Genomic DNA, 13,518 nt, shown 5'->3' with positions numbered 1-13,518 from the left:
TAGGGTAGGAAGGGGAGATGTCCTGGGCCGGCGATGAAAAAAGAACCTCCTCAAGCAATATTCAGGTTCCCCCTGATAAGTCTCAGGGTCTGATTTATTTTTATATCTTTAAGCAATAGCTGGGAGGCATTGGGCAGAACATGTTTACATTTTAAGTTGCCTTAGCAATTTCTATTGAAGTGTAGGTTATTTTTTGTTAAACAAAGTACAATTCCTCTAAGCTGTTTCATTTCATTGAACATCACAAATACATATTTAAAAATTACAATTGTCCCCTTATTTACCCACACCTAAACAGAACAGAAAGTAACTTAATCAAAATCTTTATATCAGCGGGGGTACAAGCAAGATTTAATCAACTAAGTGTCGAACTTGCGGTCACCAGCTGGCCCTTGAGAAACTGCACAATGGTTAATATAGTTTGTTATTAGCTCTCTATTTTTCTATACCTCTATTCATCTTAACTAATGTCATTTGGGTTCATAGTCCATGAGCAGGAGATATTTATAGCACTTCGAGAAATATTGAGTAACTTGTCTCCTTAATGTATTTACCTGTCTTAATGTTCTTTCTTTTTCCCATTTTCCACTATTTCTTACATCTAAAGTCTATCCTTCCAATCTTTTCATAAGACCCCTTTAGTAAAAAGAATGTCAACAATAAGAGGGGCAGTTATAGTAGTGCGGAAACAGAGGGGGTTTTAGGTGAAGTTTCTTTAGAAGTGGATGTGGCAATAGAACTAAGAGAAACTGGAATTTGGGACTTGTGAGCCAGATCAGATTTCAATATATCATTACCAATTTGTCTCATGGAGAGTTTGTTGTTAGTCACAAACACAATGACTCCTATGATCAGAGTAACAATTATAAACATTATGGCAAGAAAAAATAAAACATGAGGGTACGATGTGTTCCACCCTTTCTTTCCCCCAGCTGGAACTTTGTCAAGCAGCAATGGAGGTCGGTTGGGCTTCGCCATGTATGTTTAAATTTTTTTAAACATGAAAGACACACTGTCATGAACCGTCGTGTCTTTAGTGGCACTGTGGCTGCTTTGGTGTCCTGAATCGATTCAAAAAGTTTCCCTTTCATGGTCATTTTGACTTTGAGGAAGAGCCAGACCCAGCGAAGAGCATGAATGAGGACTCAGTGAATGTTTTTATGAGCCTGACTTACCATTCAAAGGCAAGCAGCAGCAGCACTCAGTGGTTTTTGATTCCACCTCATAAAGACCCTCAGGAAAGAGGACTCCAGAGCTGCTTCAGAAAGTGGCCAGAACCAAGGGGTAAGTGTGTTTGAACCAGGGGAAGTACTTTAAGGAGAATTTATGGCATTGTGCCTTTTGCTATAATAATTTTTTAAAATATAAACACTATTTGTCAGTCGTACTTTGTATTTCAAGCTTCTCCCCCATTTGGCTCCTTCGGAAATATTTGATGGGGTCTGTGGTTACAGAGAACATCTGGACTCCCGGGTGGCAGCAGAGACAAACGGAAAGCCCAAGTCAGTTCTTCGAGGTTGAGTTGCCCAAAGGACAGCTGTGGTGCCCAGAAAGTCTGAGCTGTAGAAAGTTTGCAACTCAATCCACCCAGACTCAGCTGATTTCTGTGTCTGCTACTGAAACATGGGTGGGGATTGTGGTGTGAAAACTGCCTTGGCTTCTCTCTAGTGAGACTGCAGTGTCCAGGACAGCTGTGGTTTCTGCATCGGGTCCTTGCTCCTAGGCTCTGTGCTCCCTGATAGGGAGCCTGCAGGCCTTGAAAATACAGACTGGAGCGGAGCTGGTGTGGCTGCTCTGGTCAGCGTGAGGGTGCCCCCCTGCGTAGCCAGAACGTCCTTCAGGGCCCTGAAGTGCTGAGGGAATATGCCTGATGGTTACGGCTTGCAGGGAAGGCAGACGTTCTCCGAGTTGATGTCTAGGTGGAAACTCTCAGTCTTTGAGCTGCCTGAGGGTCGCAGTTAACCTCTCGAGACCTCCTTACGAGAATGCTCCTAACCTGTCCACAGGTGCGCTTGCACCCTCTCTCCACGCTGCTTCCCGGCTCGCTCAGATCCCAGGGGCCTCGAAGCCTCCCCGCGGCCTCTCCTACTGCACAGGTCCTCTCCGCCTGGACTCCAGCTTTCCCCTGCGCGGGGCTACTCTGCATGCGGAGCACCCCCTCCCCAGAGCTCACTGGGAGAGGCCGCGGGTCCACCCACGGCTGCCTGAGCGACCTTGGCTTTGCGCAGGCGCTGCGACTCCAGACCCAGTCAGAGCAGAGCCTTCCCGCTCCCCTTAGAGCAGGAAGTCCAAGGCTGGCACAAAATCCGCAAAACAGAAATCAGCCTTTGGCTTCCAAGGACCATGAAAGCTGGGTCCGTTATTGATCATTTGGAATAATTGAATTCCATACGGTTACAGTAGTATAGATGTACTTCTGTATTTTGTCACCTTTTAAAAATTTGCATACATTGATAGAGGCCTCGGAGTTACTGATGACATTAATCTTCCACCGAGTCCATAAGCCTCGCCTTTCTGTCCACTTTCCAGTCTTGAATAAAAAGTTTGTTGGCATTCCCTAGACTATTATTACGATACAAGTGGTCTGCGCTGCGCCCTGGCGCATTTTGCTCACATCCTCGCGCACAGAGCGGGCAGCAGAGTCCCCGGTCACCGCACGGGACACCCTGACTGTGAGCCGCGGCACTGCCAACCGGCCGGTGCTCGGGGCGCAGACCCAGACCCGAGTGGGCCGTCCTGGCCCCCGCACCCTTTGGCAGACGAGGGAGCCCACGCTCCGCTCCCCGGTGGGTGTGAGGCCGCAGCCCCTCGCTGCTCACAGTTCGAGTCTCGGTCACGCCAAGGAGCCGACCACTCTCATGTCTGCTGACCGGATTTGTTGTCCCTCTGCTACATGCCCGCTGTCAGACACTGGCCTCTGTGAAATGGAGACTACCTTAATTCCATGTGATGAATGCTGTTTTAATTTGTATAGATTACTATAAAATGTAGATTTTAATTTTTAGAACAATTGCTGTACATAGTCTTCTCCAGATATTTTCCCATTAGTAAAATTTTGTTTTCAGGGTACTGATTATATTGTAGCTTTTATCTCTGTATTTGCGGTTTCTTTCAGTTTAACCATTATCCAGGTCAATATTTTGTTACCTACAGTTGTGTGTGTGCACATACACACACACACACAGAGTGTTAATCCTCTCATCCCTCTGGCCCACGTTTTAGCATTAAAAACCCACTCCTCACACTGGCATTCTGTGGGCACAGCTGATACAGGCCAGCCCCTCTGGTTCAGCCCTTGTGATCCTCGGGAGTGGGCATTGTAACATGTTCAGAGCTCAAGAACCCGGACTCCGTGCCCAGTGATGTCTCTTCCAACTTATTTTTAATCTTTTTTCTTAAGCACTGGACTTTTCCCTTTGTATTCATTCTCTGCCTTGGCCATGACGCCGGAAGATGTTAGGGCTGTCGGGATCCTGTCTGGATTCGGGCCGGGGCCTCTGCCCGCTGGGCTCTCCAGTGCTCATGAGAAGGAATATTCCACCTCTGTGCCTGCAGGTGTACTGTCTGCCATAGGCTGCTGTTGGTCTCCCACCCAGATAGTTTTTGAAAACGATGAGCTGAAACCCAACAAATAAAAGCTAAAGTAGTCAGGCAGAGAAACAGGCTCCTTAAACAAGGAAATTGTCAACAAAGTAGGAAAATAACCGTTTCACTAATAATGAATTCAAAAATAAATGAATATGGACAATGTTTTAATGATTCCAGTCAACATGTTAAAATAAGTGAACCATTTTCACCCTATCTTCGTGACTTCTCAATCCATTTTCTTTGTAAGTAACAAAGACATAGAGGCAAACTCAGCTAAAGAAAGACTAGCCTAGTGGAAATCTATCCAAAAAAGAAATTCTTACTTTTTGTATGTTGTAAATAATTGATAGAAATCAATTTTATTCTAAAAAAAGAATCTAAAATACAGGCTATATTTAAATAAATAATGAGAAATGTACAGGAAACTGTAAGAAGTGAAATCTGTAAAAATTCAAATCTTTGAATAAAAAGCTGTGAGCAATGATTTTGCAGTGGAAACAGCATGTTTCTGAGAAATACATGCAGCTGATTATTGATGCGTGGTTTATATGAGGAGCTGCGTGTTTTGGGAGAAAACTGTGTTTATGTCTCGTTGACAATTCCTAATAAACGTGGGCGGGCCTCCCAGGGCCTTGCTTCGCCACAGGAAGTGGTGTCCGGGCTGCAGAGCACTCTTCCTCGGGAGTCCTAACGTTAGCCAGACCTCCTGAGGCCCTGGGTCCGGGTAGGACGCCCACCCCGGGGAGTGGGGGTCCCGGGATGCTGCCACCCGCTCCTCCCCTGCAGCGCACATGGGTGCGGTCCTGCACTCACTGGGCCTGGCAGGGCGGCCGCCATTCTGTCCTCAGGGTGCCTCAGCCCGGGGGTGCGGCGTAGGCCGGAGTGGGGAGCAGGAGAGCACCGGCACCACCCAGCACTGCCACGTGGTCCCTGTCACCATTGGCCCGCCCTGGGCTGCCTTCTCGGGCATGGGTTATGACACAAATCTGACCAGGCACACACGGTGCCCACACCTCAGACCGCTGTCTCCCTCTGGGCTGCCAGGGTGCAGGCAGCTGGCCCTGCTCCTCTCCTAGCTCATCCCGGCCTCTGGTCTCTGCCTGCCACTTGCTGTGTCCGCACTGCGCGCCCCTCCATGCCGGTGGACAGGACCTGGGCTCCTCCTACTCCCTCGGCTCCACACCAGCTCCGCGATGGCAGAACGCTGTGCTCTCCTGTGCTGTATGCTCCACAGAGAGAGCAGCACCTGCTTCGCAGCAAATGTGCTGCACTCATGAGCAAATCCACCTCTCAGGCCCGGTCCTGCCGCACGGAAGTTCTGTCTTACATGGAAGGGAGCAAGGTTGGCTTTGGATCTTCCTCCCAGCCACCTGGCTCAGGACCTCGCGGCTCTAGAGACCTGGGAGACCAACCTCCCACCCCTGCGCTGCAGCCCCTCCCACCCCTGTGAGCATGCTCTCCAGCCCCTTCTGTGTGTCCGCCTGTCTCCTAGCAGAGAACCTGCTGCCTGCGGCGGGGAGAGCTGCCTTACTTCTGGCAGCTGGAATTGTAGGTGCTATCTCACCTCCACAGTCCTGCTGATACTACGAGGCTTTGTACAGGTCATTTAAGTGGGAAGGATTACTCCTACTCTACCTTGCTTATTTCCCATGCTTGTGTGGCTTAGCATTCGCAGTGTCTAGAAGAGAGCCTGTCTGTGTATATTGTTAATATGAATGCACAGAACACTGGATAGACGTGTGTGTGTGCAATAATCTGACGCACTCTTCTTTTAGGACCCGGGTCTCTGGGTAGCAATGCTGTGGGTTCAAGTGCACATGATGTCTAGACACACTGCACATGGCCCCGGCCCTGGCTTTGTCCATGACAAGCATGGCAGAGCTTCCATGTCACCACTGCTGGAGGTGGCCTGCTGCCCACACCCAGCGGGAGGCTGGGGTGTGCTGTGGACTTCGGGATAAAGCAGGGTCACCCCCATACGACAGTGCCACAGGCTGAGTGCAAGGCTATGACACGTGTTGGGGTGCATACAGTTGTCTTCAGCCTGAGAAGGTGCTGACCGTACTGCACCCTAGCATGCCTGACAACCCATAATTGTATGTTTCCCACCATCCGTGAAACCCCATGCCCAGATAGGACCCTTCTGGAAAATACATTTCTCTCCAAGCAAGAACTAATAGGCACCATCTAATAGAAATACAGTGGCACTCTTCTAAATTGCCAAGCTTATTCCTTGTATAAATTTAAAAATAAAAAACTTTCTATTGTACTAGTAAAATATTCATATTTTTCACTAAAATTCAGACTGAATTTTGTACAAAATTATTATACTGCAGTTTAGAAAACTAATTAAATGTTTCATTTTGTAAATGTAACAAGGTATTTGAATCTTTGTTGCCAACATTAAAAATTTAGAGGACTGATGGCCACATAAATTCTAGGAGCCATTCATATCTTGTGAGTTTAGTACAATTTTGTCAGCATGGTCTACCATTAAGCAGAAATAATTTGAGTGAAAATCAAAGTAGTTTCAAGTATGGTTTAAGTCTGATATTATAATCTCTTACACTGAAATTCGGTAGTGCATAGGACATAATTATAGTTTATTTGAAATATGCCCTGTGTAATGTATAATCCCATGTCATGGGAGACGCACAGATGTTGGCACAGGAACGCCTCACTTTGATAGCCTCTTGTGGTGGAGACAACCACCGGGAGAGTGACTGTGAGCCAGGCCGGCGGAAAGGCGCAAAGGGCCATGCCTGTCACTTCCGTGCTGCCTCCCCCTCGGAGCCGGTGTGCTTTCCTCAGCAGCATGAGCTCAGCCAGTCTGATGAGCCATCTCCCTGATGGGGCAAGGGAAGATGGGGGAGTCCGTCTCCAGTCCAGCCCAGCGCCAGAGCGGGGTCCCCGAGACAGGGCCATGTGAGGAGCTGAGTTGTGCCTGTGAGGGTCTCCTCACCTGCGTGCCATGTCCCGCCTACCGGGGAACAGGATTTCCTCGTGAGGAGCCAAGGGCCTGCGGTCATCTGAAGAGCCAGGCAGGAGGAGCCCACATCCTCCTTGACAAAGAGTGGGATGAGTTCTGGGCAGCGCTGTGTCCTCGTTAGTTGGCAGTGCAGTGCGGTTTATTGCTTTCGTGTCTGTGTGAGTACATGTTTGTTTCTCTCCCCCGCCCTTCCCTGACAAACTGCCTTGTACTAATTATTGTTCAGACACGTAATTTGAAGATGTTTAATTTGGGGTATTCCTCTCCTTTGTATTATACACTGGGACTTAAATCCCTCTGCAGTCAGGTTGTGGAAAGCAAGCATAGCCTCAGTTTTTAATAATAACCTAATTGGTTCAGTTAGCATTTGCAGGAGTTAGTCCACGATGTAAAGTCTGGGAAGTTTCTGCCATGAGCCAAGCCTCAGCCTGAGGGAGACGCCCCGCCCTGGCTTCTCCAGGGTGCTGTCACTGAGAGCACCGTAGGGAGGGTTAGACTTGCTTATATTTATAGTTGTAGCCAGGACTGGACGAGATATTAATGGGGATAGAGGTGAATATGTCCAGTGACAACCTTACCTGTCTCCTGCCGCGTCCCGTACACCCAGGTCACAAAAGCAGTTCCAAGGCACACTTGAGAAACAAGAGAAGAAAATGCCACACATTATAAAATCCTTCTAAAGAAGCATCAGGAAAGCTGTAGAGTGCAAAATAATTTTAGTTGAATTTAAAAGGTGAAGAAAAATGATACAGTTTAGGAGTTGGACAATTTTTTTCTCTGCTTTTCAACTTTCTTTTTTTTTGAGACAGGGTCTTTCTATGTAGCTCAAGCTCTCCTTGAGCTCTCTATGTAGCCCAGGCCGGCCTCAAACTTGAGGCGATCTTCCTGCCCCAGCTTCCCAAGTGCTGGGATTACAGACATAGGCTACCATGCCTGGCATCCTTTTCAACTCTCTGCACTCTTTCAGTGAAATGAGTAGGCTAGGAAAGTGATTCACCTATTTCATTCCTGTGTTAGTGGTGGTTGTGACTCCTAGTTCGAAACATGTTTTATCCATGCTTAAAAGCTTAATTCTTCCACATGGCACCAGGCTAAAAGTGGACTCCATGAGCTCGCCGAGGAACAGGAGAATCTCAGGGTGCCTCCCTAGCCACATGAAAGCTCTCAGGCTCTGCAGGAGGACACAGCGAAGCCTCCGGTCACTTCACAGCGCCGCTGGGCGCACCCTGCCATGTGCAAGCTGGGGTTACTTTGGCTTTTTGTAGAATTTCAGGTCTGCCTGTAGCAGTTCCCTTTGCCTTTACCTCCCAGCCAACGTTTTTGTTGGAAACACCAAGAGTGGAGGTGGATTGGAGCACAGAGGCAGTGCCAGCCGGCGAGGCTCTGTTAACGGTCTGGCTTTATCTGTTACAGAACACCAGAAGCAGCGCCTATGCAAGAGCACCGACTACATGAATTTGCACTTCAAGGTGAAGTGGTTCTACAATGAGTACGTGCATGAGCTCCCAGCCTTCAAGGACGCCGTCCCTGAGTACTCCCTGTGAGTAGAGTGTCGCCCTGTGTCCTCAGTTCAGCTTTGAGAAATCTCAGCTGACTGTGTGGCACTGACATCTGCTCACACAGTCTTCACTGAATGCACACATCTGCACCCTAAAGGTCACCGTTCGGGATCCACTTGTCTTCGGGAGCCATGTTTAATTGTGTTGCGTTTTTCAAGTATCCCTTACTTGGATGCTCAAACCAAAGAGAAGAAATACGGCATAGGACACGGCTCACATGTTGACACTGTTTCCTGTAAAAGTGCTAGGATACCGGTGGGTGTGTGGATGAGGAAATTTGTAAATTGGCCCATGCAGTCAGACTGTCCCTTTGATTTGTCCCTATCACTGTCTTGGAAATTCATATTTCTGAGATAGAAATCATTATTTAACCAGAGCATTCTCTTGCGTAAACTCACCTCTGCTGAACACATCTGTAGCGCACAATCACACCTGTGTGGTCTGCGTGTGATGTGTGTCCGAGGCCCCCTCTCCCTTGGATGGGCCTCCGCATGCCAGGTGCTGACTGGTGCTGCAGGGCAACAGTGCCCAAGGCCAAGAGCTCTCTTAAAGGGGCGCAGACTCCACCGAGGCTGATACGGAGGAAGCTCGGGATGAAACAGGACAAAGTAACATAGCTGCGAACCTTAGGGATCCAAAGGGTCTCCCAGAGAGCCACCTCCAGGACTCCACACAGTACTTACAGGTGGGGGAGCATTTGATGTCAAAAAACTGTTCAGCTTTTGGCAAGAGAGAGGAGAAAAGAAGAGAAGGATTAGGGTGGAAATGAAAGTTGTGGGTGTAATTATGAAATGCAATTCGGGAAATGCAGGCTGTGATCCATAGCAAATAGTGTTTGTCTGGTAGGGTCTAAGGTATTTTTACAAAACCAGCAGGAAGTGATATAGGAAAAGTCGTTCGGAACTGGATTATTTTTTTTTCTGGTACTGGGGATCGAACTTGGGACCTTGTGCTTTGAGGCAGGCAGCAGAACCACTGAGCTAAATCCCCAGCCCGGAAGTGGATTATTTTGAATAGATGCTGTGAAGTTTACACTACGTCCATCCAGCACTGTGGGCAGAGGAAAGAAAAAGAGCATCAGAGATTTAGAAGGTCATGAGCGATGCAGTGCTGACACACCAACAGCCTCTCTTATGACTTTCCTCATGCACGTGTGCAGGACAGACAAGGACAAGGGGAAAAGATAAGCATTAAACTATAAAGGGCAGAGTGACTGGCCAAAGGACACGAGGCTTCAGGTACAGAGGAGCAGTAAATCCAAGAGACCTACTGTGTAACAGTAGCCGTAGTTAGTAAAAGTGTATTGTATTCTTAAGAATTGCTAAGAATTGATTTTATGTGTTCTCACCACAAAAGTCCTAAGTAGGTAACACATATTAATTCAATCTAACCATTCCACAATGTGTCCATATTTCAAAACATGTTGTATAGAGTAATTATGTACAAATTTGTCAACTAAAAATATTTAAAATAAATGTATCTGGGCATATAGCTCAGTGGTGGAGTGCTTGCCCCATATTGCAGGACTCTGGGTTCCACCCCCAGAACTGCAGTAATAACAGTGTGGGTGGAAATACAAATGATGAGGAGAAATGGGTGGGAGAGCTTTTGGGGATAGAATTTACACTTTGTCAACTCCATAAATGCACAGGAGGATAGAAGGATGAGAAAGAGTTGAATATGAGCTGAGCAGTTGGTGGTGCACTGGCTTGGAATAGGGAAGTGAGACCAAGACGCTGTTCCCAGACATCTGCTTCTGGCTCTGTGGGGCTTCCGGATATGCTCACTGCAGCCCAACCCAAAAGCAGAATATGATTAAACAGCACGAGACAGCAAGCTAGGCAAGCAGGAGCTGAGAAGTAAGCTAGGTCCCTGTGGAGGGGAGGTGCTGTGCTGGCCCCCGGCAGCTGCAGCTCTCCCGCTCCCAGCCCTGTTGCTTTGCCAGTGGACAGAACCAAACCCTGTTGGAGGCCAGCATGACTCACAGCTCACACTTACAGCAGCCGCACGGGGCTGGGGAAACAATGCCGGTGTCCGGGGCCACGCAGGCTGCTTGGATCTGTGTGCCCAGGATCCCAGAACGGAGGCAGGAACAGCACACTGCCTGCACTTTCCCTCAGGCACATCTGGTTCCCAGTCTGCCTGCCAGTGTGTGGAGACTGGGGTAGAAAAGACAAGATTCAAAACTAAGCGGAGACTCAGCAGGGTCACCACGTCTCAGAGGCACAGGCCAGAGGTCTGGTTAGAAGCAGCATTTTAAACAGGGCAGGCCTCCAGGTGGGTCCCTGCAGGGCACTGCTGGAAAAATAAAGGCGAACCAGAAATAGATCAGCCTGAAGCCCAACCTTGCCAAGATCGAGGTGCTTCCTCTGAATTCTGTCTACAGGGAAAAATGTAAAACCTGTCTGGAGGAAATGATCAACAGTAGGTCCACAATTTTTCATAGTCAACATGCAGTAGCCTGCAAAAATGAGAGGCTATGAGGCAACAGGACCCAAATGGCTAGAACCAGACATAGACTTCGATGCGTGCTTTAAGATGCTGCATAATGTCAACAGAAAATTGAGTCTATAAGAAGAGGGAAATGGAAAACTACAGAACCGGAACAAAATGAAATGAGGAACGAAATGGATGGGTTTAATGGACACAAGTGGAGCAACAGCAACTGGAAAATGGCTTGGGAGGAGATAAGAGTGTAGAGACAGAAAATAAGAAGTAATGGGGGAAAACAGAACCAGGCGTGCATGGGACCCAGAACAAAGGTCCAAAGTGCAAAGAATTAAGTGCTGGAAAGGGAGAAGGGGGAAGGAACCATACAGCCTTGCCCCACCTAACATCAGTTTAGTCAACAGCAGACTGCGTATAGGACGTAGCCTGGGTGTGCAGGGCCACACCATCGGCCTGTGTGATGTGCTCACACGGTGGGATTGCCCGATGTGTTTCTCAGAATACCCCACTCGCTCAGTAAGCAACCGGGGCGGTGCTGGAGCACACCAAAGATAGGAGATCCAGACTTCGCAAAAGTGCCAGAAACAGGAAGGAACGATTCAAAAGTTCTGTGAAACTGGAACAGGGTGTATGCAAGAAGAGTTGCCTAATAATACACTAAACAGATCTACTTGAAACCAAAAGAATGAAAAAAATCTTAGAATGTATTGGGCTCAAGGAAGGTAAAACATGTCCTCATCCAAAACATGAGGACGCAGGAATCCTAAGTAAAATTATAGACAATAATGGAAAGGATGCTTTTTGTATGGGGGGTTGCACCTAGGGCCTGACACTGAGCCAGATACCCAGCCCTTTCTAATTTTTAAATATGTTTTTGAGACAGAGTCTCGCTGAGCTGCCTGGGCTGGACTTGAACTGGTGACCCTCCTGCCTCAGCCTCCCAGAGCGCTGGGGTTGCAGGTGTGAGAGTACAGGCTACTGCACCTGGCTAAAATTCCAAGATATTTTGAATTAAGAAATAATAAAACCTTGCACACTTTTGTAAAATAACAGAAAATAGAGGGAAATTTATAGCTTTAATTTCCTGTCTCTGAAAGGAAAAAAGGAAAGGAAATCAATGTTATAAGTATCAGAAGAAACTTTGGAAACAGCAAATTAAGTTACAAGAAAGTAGATGAAACAAAATAATCAATATGGTCTGGAATAAAAATAAAATAGAAAGCTTAAAATATTAAAAAGTCTTTTTCTTTTTTTTTGAGTTAATGTTAACAAATTTCCCTTTTTATTTTTTGAATTAGTTTTATTGGTACATTTTAGGTATACAATATAATGACATTCATCATTGGAAATCTGCACCTTTACATAATCTCTCTTGGTTCTTATTCATTGTTAAACACTAATAAAATTTAAAAATTATAGCAAGGCCAACGTGGGGCGAGGGTATCAAAAATCACCAATATTGGGAAAGGACATAATAAAGATCCTATAACAATGAAAAAAAGAAGATATTTATACCAGTACATTTAGAAATTTATATAAAAATAAACAAGTTCCTTTTGAAATAGAACATATTAAGTTGACATAAAAAAATATAAAATTTGAACAAGCCTATTCTTATTTTAAAAAGTGAATCCCTAATTAAAATTCATGTTACAAATAAAATTTTGGACCCTCATGGCTCCAAATGGAGTTCTTCCAATGTTTAAGAAAGAAATATCACCACATTACACATTTTTCTGGGGAAGGCAGGAAAGCTGAAATCATTTTCCTAGGCCAGCGTATTCGGTCTACTGAAACCTGTGGGAGCAGAGCAACTAAGACTAACAACAGGACCCTTTCCCCCGCGGGTTGGGTTCTCTTAGTCGCTTTTCTCATATCTGGGACAAAATACCGACATCTGCAGCTTAAAGGAGGAGAGCTTTAATTTGGCTCCCAATTCAGAAGTTTCAATCCACGCTCTGGGGCTACTTAAACACAGAAACAGCTCATCAGAGGGTCTGGGTGGAGGAAAGCTGCTCCTGCCACATGGCCCAGGAAGCAGAGAGAAAGGGGGCAAGGGAGAGAAGCCCTTCTGGGCCAGCTGAGTGGCCGCCTCTTCTGACCACAGCCCAGCCCCTCATGGCAGGTCAGCTGCGAGCTAGTCACCTCCAGAAGCCCCACTCATGGGTGCAGGAGGCCTCTGGTTTTCATCCAAGCCATACCACAGGTTTAGTTTTTTCATAAACCTCCAATGAGATATGAGCCAATACCATCCAGTAATTCCAGTATAACATCACCATAGGAAAGTTAATTCCTGGAATGTTACATTAGTTAGACATTTAAGAATCACTGCAAATCCCCACATTTAAAGAATAGTGGAGAACAGTCCCTATAATCATTGCACTAAACACAGAATAATAATTTGGTAAAATAAAACATGAATTTGTTAAAAAAAAAAGTCTTGTTAGAAATAGAGGATACTATCTTAATGTAATAAAAGATTCCTCCTCAAAATAACAATAAGAAACTTTTTAAAGAAGCATTGTACTTATTGCCAAAACTTAAAAAGCTTCTTCTCAGATAAAAACAACATGTATCTGATGCATCACTTTTAGTTGACATTGCGCTAGAAGACACAGCCAATGCAATAAGACAGGAAAACAATAGGAAAGTATGATTATGAGGCCACAGTAGAGCCCTTGTCTAGAAAACACAGGGCCCTGGGCTCGATCCCCAGCACTAACAGAAAAGAAAATTATGATTTTAAGAACAAATAATGATTCTATTTTATTTATATATAACATAATTGTACCTCTATGAAATCCAAAAGAAACTGTGGGAAAAATAATGGAATTTTAAAAGTAAAGGTGGTAAGTCTACATAAAAGTTTGTTAAGCTTCTCTACTAAAGCTGCAAATAAAGAATTACATATCAACCATAGCATTTAAGTAGTAA

At 46.2% G+C, this 13,518-nt stretch overlaps 1 protein-coding gene across 9 annotated transcripts in view; it reads left to right on the top strand.

The window, feature by feature from the left end:
* Unc13c (unc-13 homolog C) overlaps window positions 1–13,518 on the top strand; it is a 456,112-nt gene that overhangs the window by 354,510 nt on the left and 88,084 nt on the right. For all 9 annotated transcript variants that reach the window (XR_015453493.1, XM_087217356.1, XM_087217351.1 and 6 more), the window contains one exon: window positions 7,991–8,117. Coding sequence is in view for 8 of the 9 variants with exons in the window: in XM_087217356.1 (XP_087073482.1) it covers window positions 7,991–8,117 (127 nt within the window). In the remaining variant the exon portion in view is untranslated. The remainder of the gene's footprint in view (window positions 1–7,990; window positions 8,118–13,518) is intronic.

This window comes from Heterocephalus glaber, unplaced genomic scaffold, assembly GCF_053883595.1.
Source record: "Heterocephalus glaber isolate CG9 unplaced genomic scaffold, H.glaber_assembly_v1.0 deba00000122, whole genome shotgun sequence".
Lineage (NCBI taxonomy): Eukaryota > Metazoa > Chordata > Mammalia > Rodentia > Bathyergidae > Heterocephalus > Heterocephalus glaber.
Note: the sequence above shows the minus strand (reverse complement) of the source record. Positions and strands in the feature narration are given on the sequence as shown.